The following is a 17,486-nucleotide window of genomic DNA, read 5'->3' as shown; positions in this document are numbered from 1 at the left end:
CCAGATGTTCAACATGTTTTCAGTGTTCAGAAATTAGTTTTAGGGGGCGCCTGGGTGGCACAGTGGTTAAGCGTCTGCCTTCGGCTCAGGGCGTGATCCCGGGGTTATGGGATCGAGCCCCACATCAGGCTCCTCCGCTATGAGCCTGCTTCTTCCTCTCCCACTCCTCCTGCTTGTGTTCCCTCTCTCGCTGGCTGTCTCTATCTCTGTCGAATAAATAAATAAAATCTTAAAAAAAAAAAAAAGAAATTAGTTTTAGAGGAAAAAAGATACCCCAGCATAAAGGCGAATACCAAATGCTTTGAGCTTCAAGTGTCCCTGCCAGGAAGATGAGAACAGCTGGAGGTTCGGCAGCAATTTGGGGATCCTGTGGCTGCCAGTCCAGGCTGGGAGGAGACCCCAGGGTCTGGAAGGTGCCTTCCGTTCCATTTGCTTTAGTGATAGCATATGTAAAGGGATGTCTAGTAGTAAAATCTTGAGGGGGACAAACGCTCACCAGTTATAGGGATAGCTGCCCAGAGCAATAAAAACTCTACATAGTTGGGGGGAGGGGTATAGGCTGACACATAGCGGTGGCCCTCAGTGACCAGGTTAGTACTCTGTAACTCACCCTCCTTTGGTACCAGACCTGACTGGGCCCATCAGGCCCATAACAGAATGATTTGCGGCCCTGACCAGTGTCATTGACCGCTAAGTGGAAATGCCCAGCTGGGCGGTAGGACTTGAATACAATTCTGTTCTTCACTCTGCCTTGGTTTCTCCATCCATAAAATAGGAAGACAAGTTTTTCTATCAGAAGAAGCTTGAAAATGTCAGACAGTTGTTACAGAAGGTTATGAATATGAGTGATCATTTCCTGTGGAAATCCTATGTCTATGGTGCCGCTCAAGGTTGGACCTATCCTATGGTTGAGCTGAAGGTTAATCTAGGAAACTTATCAGGAATCCAAAGCCTTCCTATTCAGTATTTCATTGTATTTTTATTTATGTATTTTTATTTTTTTAAGTAACCTCTATACCCAGTGTGGGGCTCAAACTCATGACCCCAAGATCAAGAGTCAGATGCTGTCCCAACTGAACCAGCCAGGTCCCCCTCATTGTATTCTTTAAAAAATTAAATGCTTCCGGGGCGCCTGGGTGGTATAGTTGGTTAAGCGTACAACTCTTAGTTTCAGCTCAGGGTCGAGAGATGGAGCCCTATATTGGGCTCAGTGCCGAGCGTGGAGTCTATTTGAGCTTCTCTCTCTGCCTCTCATTCTACCCCTCCTGCTTGTGCATGTGCTCCCTCTCTTTCAAATAAACAAATAAATCTTATTTAATAAAATGTAAATGCTCACAGCAACTGTATTAGAGATATTTCTAAGGTGGGCTAGAACTCTAACTCTGTCTAGCTTAAGCAAATGGAATTAATTTGGAGGATCCTGGGGCAGCTCACGGAACTGGAAGAATGACCTAACAGTCATGACTTGATGAAGTTTGTGCACACTCTCCCATGCAGCCCCCTGGTTCTTGTCTCTGGTCTCCTGATCCCAGATGTCAGATTCCTGGGGACAGAGAACCTGATGGGCTCAGTCAGGTCTGGTACCAAAGGGGGGTGAGTTATAGAGTACTAACCTGGTCACTGAGGGCCACTGCTATGTGTCGGCCTATACCCCTCCCCGCAACTATGTAGAGTTCTTATTGCTCTGGGCAGCTACCCCTGTAACTGTAATATCAGTCTATGCTATGCTGTTACCTTCCCTGTAGCTGTTTGAAGGTCAGGGGATTCCTGTAACACAGGCTCCAGGACTGTTTGATTTTGGAAAGGCCATCTGGCTCTAGCTGATGTCCGTGTCTGGCTGGCACCAACCTGCCCTCTCAGGCTTGAGTGAAGAGGTTCCATCATGATGATGAAACCCAGGAGAGGAAGGAAAGAAGAGCTGCAGGCACCCTTGGCCTGAGCGCATGAATGCCCCTCAGCGGTGGTCCTGTCCACTGGGAGCCCATGGGACATTTTTGTCCCATGGGTTGTAAATCTTGAGCTTTACTTGGGATCCTCAGATCCTTTCATAGGGAATGTGTGCTGAAAGCATCTGTATCTCCCCAGCCCCAAGAAGGAAAAAAGTGGGTGAGGAAAGGCTGGCCTGAGAAAAGAGGTGCCAGGTTCTTGAACATGAACTCCTCCCAGGGAGCCCTCCTTTCACCAGGCTGGGGGGCTCCTTCTTCTGCATCCTTGAATCAAGAAGGGACGGCAGAATTGCAGTTAAGCAGATGAGCGATTGGGAAAGAAGGGATTCATTGCTTAGTTCGCTGCTAAGTATCAAGCCAGGGTCCAGGCCAAAAAAAGAAGGTTGAGTAGCTGGAGAAAAGGCCAGATCTGCAGAGCTGAGGTGGGAGAGGCTGGACTGGAGCTGGGAAGGTGAGAGCCGTCCAGCCTCATGGAGGACAAGGCTGGGCTATTCTGCCTCTAGTGTAGGTTTAAGGCATACGTGTTGTCTTGGGGCAAGGCAGGGTGAGGAGGGAAGCGGGTGGCTCGTGACAGGAGAGTCGGATGTGTGCCTGCTTCCTCAGAGCCTCTGTGTGATGATGTCCACGGGGCAACACACGGCTGGCCCGGCCCTACCATCCAGCCCACACTCCTCACCGGGAGCTTGTGAAGGTGCAGAGGCGCCGGGCGGGGGGGGGGGGGGCTTGTGAGCATCGCCTTAGCCTTCAGCTTAGAGCTGGTCCCTGATGAGCCTCCGTGTGTAAGAACATTGGTCCCTGTGCTTGGCCAATTGGCATAAAATTCCAGAATTGCTGAGATCCTCAGACCTGAATGACACATCTATACTGCAAGATAGAATTTTTAAAAATGTGTCCTGAGCCTTTCTATTTAAGATTAAAGAAATCAAATAAGGTGATGCCTGTTAATGCCTTTGGTAGTCAGAGATGTCCTTGATAAGGGATAAATATTTGTCCCCAGCCAGTGAGCTGTCCTTGGGTGGGAAGGAACATTCTCTTACTGCTGACATAATGGGGGCTCCTGTGGGAGCATGTTCTGTGCCAGGTACGTGGCGAGCAGTGGCAGGGCCCTGCCTGTGACTTGGTGCTGAGGAGACGGAGGGCTGAGGGCAGCAGTGCCTCATGAAGAATGTTCCTGCTACCTGCCTAGGTACCCCATGCACAGGAGAGAGAACTAGGCTTTTATTCGCTCAGCAGAGAGGACAGCGGCTCTAGGCTCTTCACCTGCCCCATAAATTCAGGATAACGGAGCAGAGGGGTGCCATGAAAATCTTTGCCCTGACACCCCTGAGCCACCCTTGAGTTGAGCAGTTTAAGCCTGGCCTGTGTGGAGTGTCTGCACAATTTGCTCACATTGCCCTGATGCCATGGTCGTAGCGGGGACACCCTACCTATATTTGTCCTTCCTCTCTGGTTGAGCAGATGCAGGAGCTGGAGCAGAGGCTGCTGGAGGCAGAGCAGAGGGCAGAGAACGCGGAGACCCAGGTAACCAGGGCAGGGGATGGGCAGGACTGTGCAGTGGAAGTGGCTGGTGGCTTTCCCTGATCCTTCCCAGGGACGCACACAGACACACTCATCACCCTCACCAGCTCCCCATGGGGACACGGAGGAGTCACGTGCCAGTTCTTCTGAACAAATTAATTCAGGTGCTTGGAGCTCTCTTTAGGCACAAAGGAGTCTTTGGGGTTCGTGCGTGAGCAGGTGGCTGGATTAGTCCAAATAGGCCAAGTTATGCCGAGGTAACTGGTCTCAGCAGCTTATTCCGTTCAGTTTGCATTCGTGGTACCTCTCCATTGAGGGTTAGCTGGGTATTCTGCTTCCCACAATGGAGCTCTCCATCTTCTGCCTGGACCCTCTGGAACAGGCAGCCTCCTTGGTTGCCAAGGCAGGGAGAGAGCTCTTAAATACCTCAGCCCAGAAATGGTGAGTCACTTCACTTGGACCCATTGGCTGGAGTGAATTCCATGGCCATCTAGCTACGAGGGGGTTGGGGCAGAGCGAGAAGCACGGGGACAGTCATGAGCAGCAGATATCTCTGCCACAGTGAAGTTGAAGCAGTTTGTCCTGCCCACCTTGTTCCTGTTGGGGCCCCCAGAGTGAGATGGCCTGGTACCCAACCGTTTCTTCCTTGTCAAGTCCTTAGTTTGCCCAGAGGAGGCTTTTAACAAATGGTTATGGAATTTATTGGCTCCAACTGTTCTGGGTGAGGGCTCTGCCTGGGAATCGTGGGCTGGGCATCAGGAAGGGTCACACACACATGCCAACCCTATGTGACGATGGTGCTTTTAAGGTGGGTGTGATGGAGGAGAAGGTAAAACTGTCCAATCTGAAGAATGTGGACTCAGCAGGCAGCCTGCACCGGAAGTACCAAGAATTGCTGAAAGCCATGCAATGCAAAGATGAGCTCATCGGCCAGCTGGAGGCACAGCTGGAGAAGCAGGTAAGGGCTGACATGCCGCGCAGCACCATTGCCCCCTGCAATTGAACAGCATGCCTCTGCTTGAGCCCTCCACTGGTGGGGAGCTCACTCCCTCATGCAACTGTTCTTTCACATGGAGAGTCAACTGTTAGAAGATATGTTAGGAGCCAGGCAGGGGATGTAGTGGGGAGAGGACCATATAGGCAGACAGATCTGGGTTTGAATCCCCCCCCGCCAACACCTACTGCTCTCTGGCAAGTAAGTCACGGATTCTCATTTTACCCAGCTGTAAGGGAGGGGTTATAATACACCACGGGGCTGTCCAGAGAGTGAACGCAGGTCATCTGTGTATAGTACCAGACATGAGGTTGGTGTTTGGTAAGGAGAGCCTGTCCTCCTCCACCCTGGCCTTGTGGCCTGCCAGCGTAGTATCAGAGCAGCACGGAGCTGGACCGTGAGCCTTGGTCAGCGAGTTGGCCAGACTTCCTCAGTGGACCCGATTAGGCAGACACATGGGTGCCCAGGAGAGGCCATGCCCCACCTTCCAGCTTCGTTAGCCCTTTTGCTCTGGAGAGGGTATCTGAAACATCACTCTGCCAGTTCCCTGTGCCCGGCCTCCTCCCCTTTACAATCCCATTAACTTCATCCAAACTCTGTCCCTTCCTCTGCCCTCGGCCTAACCTACCCATTATCCTAGTGCCAGAGCACCTTCGTTTCCCACAAACCACCTCACAGTGTGGCCAGATGACTTTTAATTTTCTGCATGTGAATTCTCCATGAGGTGCCAGCTGGTCCTAGGAGTATTTTCCCACCATCGTTGGCAAACTTGTTTATCATCCATCAGCATTCACTGAACATATCCGTTGTGTGATTGCCTTTGTATGCTCTGGGGCACCCAGCGTGTGTTCCTGAAAAATCATTGGAAAATACAATGTCGACCCATGAAATCTCTAGTCAGTTATTCATTGACTTTGGAGATACCTTACCTCCTTTTTTGAGTGGTTCACAGAAGTGGCAGCATCTGGGGATTCGTGGGCAAAATGATTCCTGCTAAAGCTTAGATCCAAAAAAAATCATTTTCCAATAATAAAAGGTCAGAATAGAAAGAATGCTGTTCTGCAAGTCAGTAGGCCTGGCTGTAGTTCCAGCTGTGCTCCCCACACTGATGGAGGCAAGCCACGTCACCCTCCGGGCCTCCGTTTCCGCAGCCATATACAGAGGCTATCAGACAAGGTCAGGGGTTGGCAGACTTGTTCTGTAAAGGGCCACAGATACATACTTTCGGCTTTGCAGGCCATGTGGCCTCTGTTGCAACTCTTCAGCTCTGCCATTGTATCAGGAAAGTAGCCCTAGACAATACATAAGTAATAGGCATGGCTGTGTTGCAGTATGGCTTTATTTATAAAAATAGGTGGGGTGGGGGAGAGGAACCAGATGGAAGGCTGGGTGGTGGCCAGTTTGCAAACCCCTTCAACTGGTTAACCTTAAGGTCCTTCCAGTATTCACTGCGAATATTTCTTGTGTGTCAAAGGACAGCATTCCATTTTCATTTTGTTTATTTAGCCCTGATTTGTGGACACTTAGGTTATGTCCAGTTGTGAGTTTTTTGCTTAATCAACTAATATTGCAGCTAACGATTCGTAAGCCAGTGGTTTGTCAGGTCAGCGGTATATGCATTTAAAACGTTGACAGATATTATCAAATTGCTGCCCCAAAAGGCTTTGTCAGTTTCTAGAACAGGGGCTGTTTTCCAACAGCCTTGACAATTTGGGATAATATCAAACTTTTAAATTGTGTTAGTCTGATAGAGGAAAACAATGTCTGACTTTTTATGTGCATTTTTAAAATTGCAGTTGGGTCGAACAGCTTTTCATGGGTTCCTTTCCCTTTATTTCTCTTTCTGTTGACTTCCTGTTCATATTCTTTTTGCGTGTATTTATTGGTTTGTTCGTTTCAAATTAGCCCTCTTTATTTAAGTCTTTTGTGTTGTAAATCATCCCCCAGTTGGTCTTTTGATTTTAGGGGAACTTTTGTTTGTCATATAGTGATTTATAGTGATGGTATAGATTCATTAGTCTTTTTCTTCATGGCTTTGGGGTGTGTATCATACTGAGGAAGGCTTTTCCCACTTTAAGAATATTTTTTAAATTCATAAGCGAATTTCTTTTTTTCCGTTGCCCCCCCCCCCGTTGTTTGATATTCCTTCAGTCATTCACTGTACCAGTGACTGCTATTATGAACTAAAGGCCCTCCCCTTTCTTGCAGAAGCAGATGAGAGCTGAAGAAGCAAAAGGTATCCAGGAAAAAGCTGCAAAGATCAAAGAATGGGTGACCCTGAAGTTAGCAGAGGTGAATGGAAAACTCATCTCAGGAAGCCTGGAGTGGACATGCGAGGGGGGTCCCTCTGTCGCCCAGCATGTTTCTGCCTCCTGTCTATGGGGCCTTGACTGACCTCCATTGTGTAAACCGTTTGTCCTTCACTCAGCTTGAACACTGAGACTCATCGCTTCACTTTTCCCTTCCTCCTGTTGTGGTCGGGTTTCCCTAGAGCTCCTGCCAGCTTTGTGTTTGGGGAGGCGCCCAGCCAGTGTCCTCCTGAGAGCACACACACCCTACGTCCACCCTCTCCACTTCCCCTCTGTCCTCTCGTTCTTCTCAGCTGGTGTTTGTGATGATGATCAAATACACGTGTCGTTGACTGTTTCCCCCATTTTTAGTGGACCAATCCGTGGCATTCAGTACATTCACAATGTCGTGCAGCCACCACCACTGTCTGTTTCCAAAACTTTCATCACCCCAGACAGCAGCTCTGTGCCCAGCAGTCACGAAGTTCCTGATCTCTCGTCCCCCGGCCCCCAACAGCCCCTGTCCTTTTTCCACCTCTAGTTCGTCACTTGCTACGCTTCACTTAGGAAAGCTTGGGGCTAGAAGCTGCCGTGCTACTAGCAACAAAAAACAAAAAGCAACCTCTTTCTAAACAAAAGGGAAAGGAATTGAAATTTGGAAAAGGACAAACATCAACTTCTCTTCCTCCATCCCAGCACAAATGGTTCATGCCTGCGGGGGGTATTGGTTCTTTTTGCCTCCCCATGTCCTGTCACCTGCTAGACTACAAGCTCTTGGGGTGCAGAGCTGATAACCTGGTTTGCCTCCATATTTGCTGAAAGGTGCTCAAAAAAGTAGGTTGGATTTCATTGAGAATAATTACAGCAGCCGTGCACAAGGGTCTCATAGATGGTGTGTTGAGTTAAAGAAATCAGACCTAGACGTACATATTGTATAATTCCATTTATGCCAAAAGGGCACAACTGAGCCAATGTGTGCAGGGGTGCATGCCTGGATGGTAAAACCCAGAAAGCAAGGAAGTGAGTCTGGTACACTAAGAAGAGTGGCTGCCTTCCGGGGGAGGAAGAAGCATGTGACTGGGAAGGGGCGAGTCCAGGGTTGTCGGCCGTGCTGGCAAATTCCTATTTCTTGACCTGGATGGTGGTCACATGAGCATTCACTTCAGTCATTTGCTAAGCTCTTCATTGATGTGGTCTGCAGTTTCCTGGGTATGTATTCTAGTTCACAATTTTTTTTTTTAATGGTATTTTAGAAAAGACGGTGCAGGGGCTGCCAAATGGAATTCTATCCGAACCAAAACTGGTTAGCACAAAGGAAAGGGGGTAGGTCAGGGCTCCCTGGGAGGGTCAGCCCTGGATTGCTGGGGCCCCAAGTGTTCTTTTTCAAAGATTGGATTTAAAAAGGATTTTAATCTTATTTTGAATTATATGTCTGAACCTGTCGGCTAAGTATTCTAAGTCTTTTTTTTTTCTTTTTCCCAGCTTGAGATGGAGAATCAGCACCTGAAAAGCAGTAATGAGCAGCTGGTGGAGCAGGTGGGAGCCCTCCAAGACGCTCTAGCAGGTGAGCAGGACAGGCTGTGTGTGTGTGTGTGTGTGTGTGTGTGTGTGTGTGTGTGTGTCAGGGTGTGCGCTGAACTGAGGGAGCTCTCACCATACCCGTTTCCCCCAACCACAGCTCTTCAGATGGCACCTTCCGGGAAGCTGCTGCTGAACCCTCAGGAAGCCCCAGAGCAGGATTCTGCCCCTTCAGGGCCAGGGACGCAGCCAATAGGGCAGGACAGTGGTCCCCAGGCCCAAGGTGCCCTGAAGGCAGCTATGCATGCACCTTCCCCGGGTGCTCTGCAGAGCAAGGACTCTGGTCCTAAAGCAGGACTTTCCCTGGAGAAGTCTAGTTCCATTGTGGTCCATCCTGGGGAAAGAGCGGAGGCCAAGACCCTCCCACCTCCTCTCGGAAGAGAGGGCTCTCCCTGCCGGCCATGCATGAAGCCTTGCACCCATAGACATGGTTCGGCTTCCTGGGGGGAGGGCCTGGTCACCGCTCAGGGAGGGACACTCCCTGGGACAAAGAACTCTGCCAGGGAAGGTAGCCTGGGCTGCAGCCTGACCCTCCCAAAGGTGCGGGTCCCCAGCACCCCCCGGGACAGCATCCAGCTGGCCAAGCGGCACCACAGTCAGCCCCAGGTGGGCCCTGGGTGCTTCAACCACGTGGTGAGCATCGAGATGGGGACCCTGTCAGCCCTCCATCCCTCCAGCCTTCCTGAGGCCGAGGCCCGAGCCAGGCCCCGGGAGGCACCGGAGAGCATGGAGGTGGAGGAGCCGCCCCCAGCGAGAAAGAAGGAGGAGGATAGACAGAGCCCGAAGGCCCGAAGAGCCGAGTGGGAGGAAGTGGAATTGGGCAGCAAACCCCCCACGCCGCCTCTGCACCGGTTTCCATCCTGGGTAAGAGGCACTTTGTTTGCCGGGGGGGTGGGGTAGGGGGGCAGAGCGGCTCGTGGGACGCAGACTCGCAGGGCCAGAGCCGGGACTCGGAGTGGTTGCACAGTGGCTGGCTCTCCCTTCGTGACCTTGTGCCACCGACCAAGCTGGGCGCCTGGGGCACATTTTCTCATCTAATCTTCTGCACTCTTTGAGGGGGTACAGTGCGCTGGTGAGGAGCACAGGTCCCCGAATCAAACCACTAGGGTTTGCTGAATGTGACCCTGAGCATGTTACTAAACCTCTTCCTAGCCTCCGTTCCCCTTTGTGACATGGGGTAACAGTACTTGCTTTACCGGGTGGTTGTGAGGAGGGAGCGTGTGAGGTGGCAGGGAGCACCTGCAGTCGTGGTTCACAGAAAGTGCTGGCTGCTGTTGTCTGCGAGCCTTTCCTTACTGTAATATTGGATAAAGGACGTGATGGCCGGTGGCGCTGCCTCTGAATCAGCAATCTGGGGTTGGGGACCCCGAGGAAACAAGACCAGCCATGTGTCAGTCTTCGCAGAGTTGGGTGATGGCTACGCAAGGTCATTCTTTATTCTCTTCTTTCCGCTTTTGTGTCTCTTTGGCATTTTCCGTGATAAACACTTAAAATGAAAATGGGAGGGGCACCTGGTGCTCAATTGGTTGAGCGTCTGCCTTCGGCTGAGGTCATGATCCCAAGGTTCTGGGATTGAGTCCTGCATCGGGCTCCTTGCTCAGCGGGAAGCCTGCTTCTTCCTCTCCCTCTGCTGCTCCCCCTGCTTGTGCTCTCTCTCTCTCAAATAAATAAAATATTCAAAAAATAAAAATAAAATGAAAATGGGGGGTGGACGGACATGGATACGGCTGCCCAGGTCAGTGTGGAGGGTGAGATGAGATGCAGGGCGAAGAGCGTGTAGCTCGGGGCCCAGCACGAGCACAGGACCCCGCATCTGTGCGAGCCGTGAGCTGCTGTCCCCTGTTACCGATGGGGCACTGCTGTCCCCACAGACTTGCTTACTCGCCCGTGGTCATGGAGCCGCTAGTGAGGAGCCAGGCTTTAAAGGTGGGCCCTGCTGCCTCCAGGCCCGGCTCTAACCTTCTGGCTTAGGGGACATCATAGAGCAGATGTCTGCTTCTTCCTTGTGCTCAGACCCCCAGATGATGCTGTGATGGGAGACGTCTGTGTGTCTGGCTCCTGGCAGCACAAGGGAAAGGGGTTCTGGGGGGCGTACTTCGGGGTGACACCGCCTTTCATTTTCACCACTGCCTGGGAGACCTGCCTTTTCAGCAGCACCTTGCGGGGGCTCTGTTTGCAGTGCTGGCGGCCTCAGCACCGCAAGCATATGGGCCACGTCCTTAGCAGTGCTTGCTGACCAGCGCTGATGGCCGTAAGGGGGCCGGATGGCTGGAGACACAGCCACGCCTGGGAGTGGGGTCTGGGGGAGGCCTGCTAGGCCTCCCTGGGCCGGTCTTGAGGCCTTATGCTGCTGCCCTGTCCCTGAAGCACCGGGGGTCGTGGGAACACCTCACAAGGTGCTGCCATCCAGAGAGCAAGGGTGAGGTGGAGGGGCAGCGGGCAGGGAAGGAGCACAGGGGCAGGCGGGGCAGCAGTGGAGAGGATGTTGGAAAGGAGGGAAGGGCCAGGCCAGGCTGGACCACCATCAGAACCATCCCTCTTCTCTTTCATTGTTGCCTTGTAACTACAGACCCTCTAGAACCCTAAAGCGGAGGTGGGCAGTGAGGGGCATCCGGGCAAGGGGGCCTCAGCAGGGGGTGCCAGAGAGAAGTGCTGCTCACTTCTGCCGTTTGGCCAAAACAGAGCCGTCCGCCATGATGGCTCAGAGGAGTTCTTGTGTTCTGCCTGCACGTGTTGGGTGTGGGTTGAGGGGAGGGGAAGAGAGACCCAGGGGAAAAGGGAGTGAATACTTTAGACGATGCTTCGGACGACGCTTTCCCCATGTGACGTCAGCTGAGCTGTGGGGGTGAAGGTGTGAAGGGGCGTCGGGTCTTTCCACAGGCCCTCGCTGCTCTCAGCTGGGCCCCGGGACCCAGCGGTTGGCCATACCAGCTAAGGAGGACTTGCCTCCTGTTCACAATCTTCATCGCAACTCGCGCCTAAGAAACCTCGATAGGTGCCCACTCTCTCTTCTCAGGTGGGACCCGCTGGGCAGGGACCATCTGAGGGGAAAGCAAGACCGGGGATGGAGAGGCGGACAGCTCTCAGAGGGAGGCGCATACACCCATCTGCCAGTTCAGAGTGTGCAGAGCCCTTTCTTGGTTGATCCTCAAAGCAACCTCGTGAGCGGGGCAGTGGATAACTTTTGTGAAACACTCCCACGTCTGTTTTACCTAAATCCGACAAGCATCGCTTGCATATCCTCTGTGAAGTTAGAGGCTGCCTGTGGCTGAATTCTATGAGCAGCACTAACAGGAATAATCCCCTCCAGGGACCCCCTTCCTCGCTGCCCCTCTGTCTCTCTTACCTCCCATCCCTCTGCTCAGCTCAGGGGAGGTCCCACCCAGCCCTCCTTCCCCCACGTACCCAGAGCTGCTGCTCCCCTCTGGGGGACACCCCGGTAGCACCCCGCAGCCCTTCCAGCCCCAGGCCCCAGCCCCGCTGCCTCCCTGAGCCAGCTAGGCCCACCTTGCCTCGTCCTTGTGACTCCCCTGAGGGGAGTCTTTGTTTCCCTTTACCTTGAGTGGAGAAAAGGGTGGGAAAAGCGCAGGTGGGGCCTCTGGGTTGTTTGATCAAAACCGTTAGCAAAGCTCCCTAGGCCTGTGGGCCTGCTTCAGACCCAGGAATGCTGAGGTTAGGTAACGGGGGAGTTGAGGGTGGGGGTTCCCATCCATGTGTCTTCTACAGTGGGGCTCAGGGTCCTAGGCGAGCTTAGGCAGACTTTGTAGGTTGGGCTGAACCATGAACATCACGTTGTTACTGTAGGAAAAACTGTCCCAGTTTCCAAACAACGGGCTTAGAAAAGGGCGAGCCCCTGCCGTGGGGCTCCCACCTCTTCATTATCAACACCCCAGCTTCGAGGGGTGAGAGCCTGAGACCCAGGGCCTCTACAATGGGTATGATTCAGAGAAACAGGAAGGGTGGGGGCACTAGAAGGGATGCGTATCTGTTGGATGCTGATTATATTCCCGGCGTCCGCTCTCTGTGACAGGTGCGTGTTAACCCACTTTTGGGGTGAGGAAGAGGAGGCTCAGATATGACTTGCCTGGGATTACCCCACCTGTAATTGGCCAAGCCTGGACGCACACCTGCGTCCACAGCCATCCTTTGCCCTCCACACCCAGGAGGGGCTGCGCTGGGCTCCGTGCTGGGCTCTGACACTCTGGGGCCTTCCATTCCAGGAGAGCCGGATCTATGCTGTGGCCACGGCTGGCATGCGGCTCTCGGATGCATCTCCCAGAACGAATGCCGCCTGCTGCGGTGAGTCCCCAGGGAGCCCACGTGCTGGACAGGGTGGGCATGCAGGGAGACTCTTAGGAACACCCAGCACCCCGTTCCTTCCCCAACAGGTGAGGTTCAGTGAAATCACACAGCCGGGCTACCTACCGAGGAGGGAGAAGGAAGCTGTGCAGGTTTAGTTTATGCTTACAGGGTGGGCGTGGCCTTTAACCGGATTGTAGCCAATTACGGAGCTGGAAGGGGCCTTAGAAGTGGGGTTCTCTAGCTCAGCCTCCCACCTGCACTGGCTTCCCTTCTGTAGTGCCCAGTACTAGGGGTCGGAGAGCCCCCCCCATGCCTTGATTTAGATGAGCCCCCTGAAGGAACCACATCCCTACCCTTTGGCTCCCAAGCTAGCTGGCCAGCCACTGAATCCCCCAGGATGTGAGCTCCAGAGTCACACAGTTGGTGATTCACCTCGCAAGGGTGGGACTAAAGAAGTCCTTGGCCCCCATGCTAAGGACTGCCACCCCATCTGTCTCCTGGAGTGCTCTTTCAGGGAACACTGTCTACGTGGAACTCCTCCTCAGTTTGCCCAGGTCTCTGCCTCCCACAGGTCCCCCAAGTGAGTTACAGCACCCGAGTTAATCTCATCCCTCTTCCCCATCCCCTCCAGCTTCAAGCCCTCCTGCCCTTGCGTCCCCTGGGCCTTTCTCTGGCCTTGTCTACAAGAATGTCACCGTGCCTGTCTACACAGCCCTGAAGGGGGTAAGAAGCTGCTGTCCGAGGTGGGGGTGTTCTATGCAGGAGGCCCCTTCTCCATGTAGTGGCTCGAGTGGGTCAGGCTTCCACACACACAACTCTGGGCAGGGAGCTCGGCTACCATATATATGTCATTTTATTTTTAGTATTTATTAGATTTTTATTATAAAAACTGTATGTTTACAAAAATTTGAATCCGTATGATCATGGGCAAAGTGAAAAGGTAAATGTTAGACCCACTGCTGCTTCACCTGTCTTCCCCATCTTTTCACGTCTGTCCCGGGAGGACTCCTTCCAGAATATTTCATATGTGTTCAAACATATATTCCTATGTATACTCTCATAATATCTCTGCGGGTTTTTCTTTGAGCACACAGTATTACATTAGTTTCGTATCTCTGTCTTTTTTAACAAAAATCAGCTGTAACCGCAGCATAATGTTTTCATACATATTTTTGTCTCCTTTTGTTATTGGTTTTTGAGGTCAAAACAGTAATACTTTGTGAAACTTTTTAAAGAAGAATCAAAAAGCCAAAAGTGAAATTTTCTTTCACGTTACTTTTCCCTAATTTCTAACCCTGGAGGCAACTATCATTCGTGGTTTGGTGTTTATTCTGTGAGGCTCTCTGTTGCATTTACCAGTGCACTGACAGATCCTGCCTGTGTCCCTGTCCCTGTCTCTCACACACAGGCACACACACACATACACACGCGTGCGTGTGTACACAAGGAGGATCACACCGTATATGTCCTTCCGTCCCTTGCTTGCTCGCACGACCGTGAGTCAGATCTCCCAGCTGCACCTCCGTGCACAGCTCTGCTTCCCCTCTTAGGGCTGTCTGGTACCCCTGCTGTGGATGCCCCATAACTACCTTACCCTGCCCTCTACTGATGGACAGTTTAGGTCCCATCTCTGTTTTTCTCTGCAGTCACTGTCATGATGAATATCATTGCACAAACGCATCTCTGTGCACTCAAGTATCACGTGTATGTATTTCCGGAGGACAGAGTTCTAGAGGGGAAATGTATGGGTGAATGATAGGCATATTTTACATTTTGGCAGGTCTTGCCAAATTACCTTCTAAAAGGCTTTATCAGGCTACAGAGCACCTCGTTCCCCACACTTTCACCAACGTTGAGATAGTCTTTTTAAATGTTTGCCAACTGAGATGGCTTCTCGTTTCCTTATCCGCACACGTTTAAAGCTCCTATCTGTGCTTGGCCTGCGTGGCGTTCTGGCCCCCTAGTGGCAGGAGGAAGGGTCACAGCAGCTGGGTACTCGGCCTAGATGGGCCAGTTCCTTTGGGGACCACAGAGGATGGTGTGTGGGCGGGAGGCCTAAGGGGAAGCATGGAGGTGAGGACGGGAGAGTAAGGTGGAGACCGAATGGTTGTCTGTAGAGTGCCCCAGGGGGGTGATGGCGTCCACGTGCCCCAGACAGGCCGTGTGAGTGGGAGTACCAGTGCCCACAGGAAGGGCTGTGTTTTGCAAGGTGAGCTGGAGTGGGGGAGGGCGCCTGTCTTGCAGAGAGCCACGCAGATCAGCACTGTGCCTTTTGTGGACGAATCCTCTGGGTCCGATGATGACTGCAGCTCTCAGGCGAGTTTTCGAACCTCAGTCCCCTGCTGTGAGTCCAGGAAGACCAGCGGACTGGGCAGCCCCCGGGCCATAAAGAGAGGTACAGAGGAGGGACTGGGAGGGTGCGGGGCAGAAGCAGCCCCATGCCTCCTCCCATGCGCGGGCTTACCCAGGGCCCCTGCTTGATCTGTGCCTGTGACCCTCAGCTCCAGACTCAGAGGTCCTGGGTCAGGGAGGAAGGCTCCTGCAGCCCCTGGCCCTTGACTCCTCCTCCCTCAGCAGGCGTGTCCATGTCCTCGCTGAGCTCCGAGGGTGACTACGCCATCCCCCCGGACGCCTGCTCGCTGGACAGCGACTACTCGGAACCAGAGCACAAACTGCAGCGCACGTCAGCCTTCTCCGGCGAGGGGCCGGGCCTGGGCAGGGTGAGCTGGGAGCACGGGCCGCCCCGGGCTGAGGCAGGGCAGCATGGGGCAGCCTCCAGCAGAGGCTGTGTCTGCCTGGAGCCCTCAGCCGGAGACGAGGGGTCCTGGGGAATGCCCAAGGGCCACGGGGGCCGCGACATGTGTGCGGCGCCAGGGAGTAGGCAGTGGGCAGGTACCGAGTCAGGTGCACACAGACCCTGTGAAGAAGGAGAGAGCACCCAGTGAGCTCCTCATCAACCCACGAGTAGCCAGTAGGCTTTCCCATGGCGGCCCACCGGGCCCCAGGCGTTTCCATGTGTTCCCATCCTGGAATGCCAAGAGCGGGCATTTACAGGGTTCTTACCAAGCACCCCACACCATGCTCAGTGCTCTTCATGCTTTGTCCCACGTGTCCTCACCATCCTCTCAGGACAAGGACCCCATTTTTTTGGATAAGAAGCCTGAGGCTTAGAGTCGTGCTGCAGACCCACATCCCTCATTCCCTAGGCCTCTGCCCCAGCCTGGCTGATGTGCCCTTCTTCCCCAAACCTCACTCTCCCTTCCTGCTGCCTACAGTGGCCTTTTCCTCCCCTTGGTGTGGCTTTGAAGGGAAGCTGACTTTTCCTTCCAAAGCCAGTTTGGATCTGGCTCTTCAGGAAGCCCTCCCTGGCCAGCCTCTCCCTCATGCAGCCCCTGGCAGGGCCACCTTGCTTTATGCTAGTTCTGTCTGAACCCTTAGCAGGGCATAGTGCCCTGAAAATGCATCTAGTAGGTACTCAAAAATTTGTTTTTAATTGATGACAAAGCAGTAACTCAAGTGGGCCATTTTGGCTCGTGTGACATCTACAAACCCAAAGTGATTCCCCCTTTCTGTCCACTCCTCTTCCCCCCCGCCCCCGTACCCTCTCACCCCTGCAGGAGTCACTGGAGAAGTCGGGCTACCTGCTAAAAATGGGGAGCCGGGTAAAGACGTGGAAGAGGCGCTGGTTTGTCCTGAGACAGGGACAGATTATGTACTACAAGTCCCCGGTGAGACCCTCCTCCCCCAGGACAGTAGTCAAAAGGGCCCCGGCCCAAACTCAGAACTGTGCAGCGGGGGCTAGAAGAAGGGTTGGTGGGGCCCACGGCCAGAGGGCAGAGGTCTGGCAGGTGGGGAGAGGTGGCCTGTCTGGGCACCCAGGGCTTTGAGCCTCACACGGGACCCTGAGGCTGGTCACGGGTTCCTGGAGTGAAATCAGGCACAGAGCCGTCAAAGGCAGTTCCAGATGAGTTGGCTTGGTGATTCCTTCTTACTTCAGAAGCTGATTTCTTTTAATTCCTAGTCCCGTAAAAGAATTGTTTCCAGGCTGTCCTCACATTATCTGGGTGGTTCTAACAGAGAGCCCATCACCTCCTCCACCTCCTTCCTGTACAGTTTGGGATTAGGGAGCCTTGGATGTTGAGATCTAGTTTGACAGGACCTCCTTGGGGAACCAACATTAATGTTTTAAAGAAAGTGAAAAGGCCATGTCTCTTGTACAACTCCAGCCAGTGGTCAGTGGCTGTTGAGGATTCCAGACCCGTATCACTCAGTGAGTGGGCATGCTCTGATTGGTTAGTAAGGTGTGCAGGTGCACTGGGAAGGGGAATGGTGATAGGTATGCCACTTATTTGCCACACTTGGTATGAAGAATGTAGTAGAAAAATTTAAAGACTTTATAGCTCAGAATAACGTGATTGGCTTCTGACCTAATTTTAAAGGTTCAATCTATACTTTTTTAAGGCTGGGGTCACATGGACCCATGTCTCTCTCTAATCATTGCTCCATTTAGCCAGAACCAGGATCCAGAACAAGTTACCAATCATACCATAGCCCAGGAAAGCTTGGGAATCACTTTCCCCTTCGCCTGTGGCCTGGAGTAAGATCTGAGGGAGAATGATGTGCTCTGGGAAGGGTCCTACCGTGTTCCTGCCCGTTCCTGTCTTTACAGAGCGATGTCATCCGGAAACCTCAGGGTCAAGTGGAACTGAATTCCCGTTGCCAAATTGTTCGAGGAGAGGGTGCACAGACATTCCAGGTGGGTGGGCTCCTAGCAGCCAGCGGTTTAGACGAAGAGGTGCTGGGTTTGGATAGGACTATGATGGAAACAAAGCTGGGGCAAAATGAGCATGTGTGAGAGAC

The 17,486-nt window shown here is 52.8% G+C and overlaps 1 protein-coding gene across 1 annotated transcript in view; it reads left to right on the top strand.

Moving 5' to 3' along the window:
- Positions 1 to 17,486, top strand: part of PLEKHH1 (pleckstrin homology, MyTH4 and FERM domain containing H1) — a 47,595-nt gene that overhangs the window by 16,189 nt on the left and 13,920 nt on the right. Inside the window, exons 3-13 of the mRNA XM_048219818.2 lie at positions 3,405 to 3,467; positions 4,273 to 4,422; positions 6,667 to 6,750; positions 8,229 to 8,310; positions 8,425 to 9,188; positions 12,545 to 12,623; positions 13,258 to 13,349; positions 14,871 to 15,021; positions 15,201 to 15,346; positions 16,244 to 16,354; positions 17,296 to 17,382. Of these exons, the coding sequence (XP_048075775.1) occupies positions 3,405 to 3,467; positions 4,273 to 4,422; positions 6,667 to 6,750; positions 8,229 to 8,310; positions 8,425 to 9,188; positions 12,545 to 12,623; positions 13,258 to 13,349; positions 14,871 to 15,021; positions 15,201 to 15,346; positions 16,244 to 16,354; positions 17,296 to 17,382 (1,809 nt within the window). The remainder of the gene's footprint in view (positions 1 to 3,404; positions 3,468 to 4,272; positions 4,423 to 6,666; positions 6,751 to 8,228; positions 8,311 to 8,424; positions 9,189 to 12,544; positions 12,624 to 13,257; positions 13,350 to 14,870; positions 15,022 to 15,200; positions 15,347 to 16,243; positions 16,355 to 17,295; positions 17,383 to 17,486) is intronic.

This window comes from Ursus arctos, unplaced genomic scaffold (genome assembly GCF_023065955.2).
Source record: "Ursus arctos isolate Adak ecotype North America unplaced genomic scaffold, UrsArc2.0 scaffold_25, whole genome shotgun sequence".
NCBI lineage: Eukaryota > Metazoa > Chordata > Mammalia > Carnivora > Ursidae > Ursus > Ursus arctos.
The sequence above is the reverse complement of the archived record's forward strand: the minus strand, read 5'-3'. Positions and strand labels throughout refer to the sequence as shown.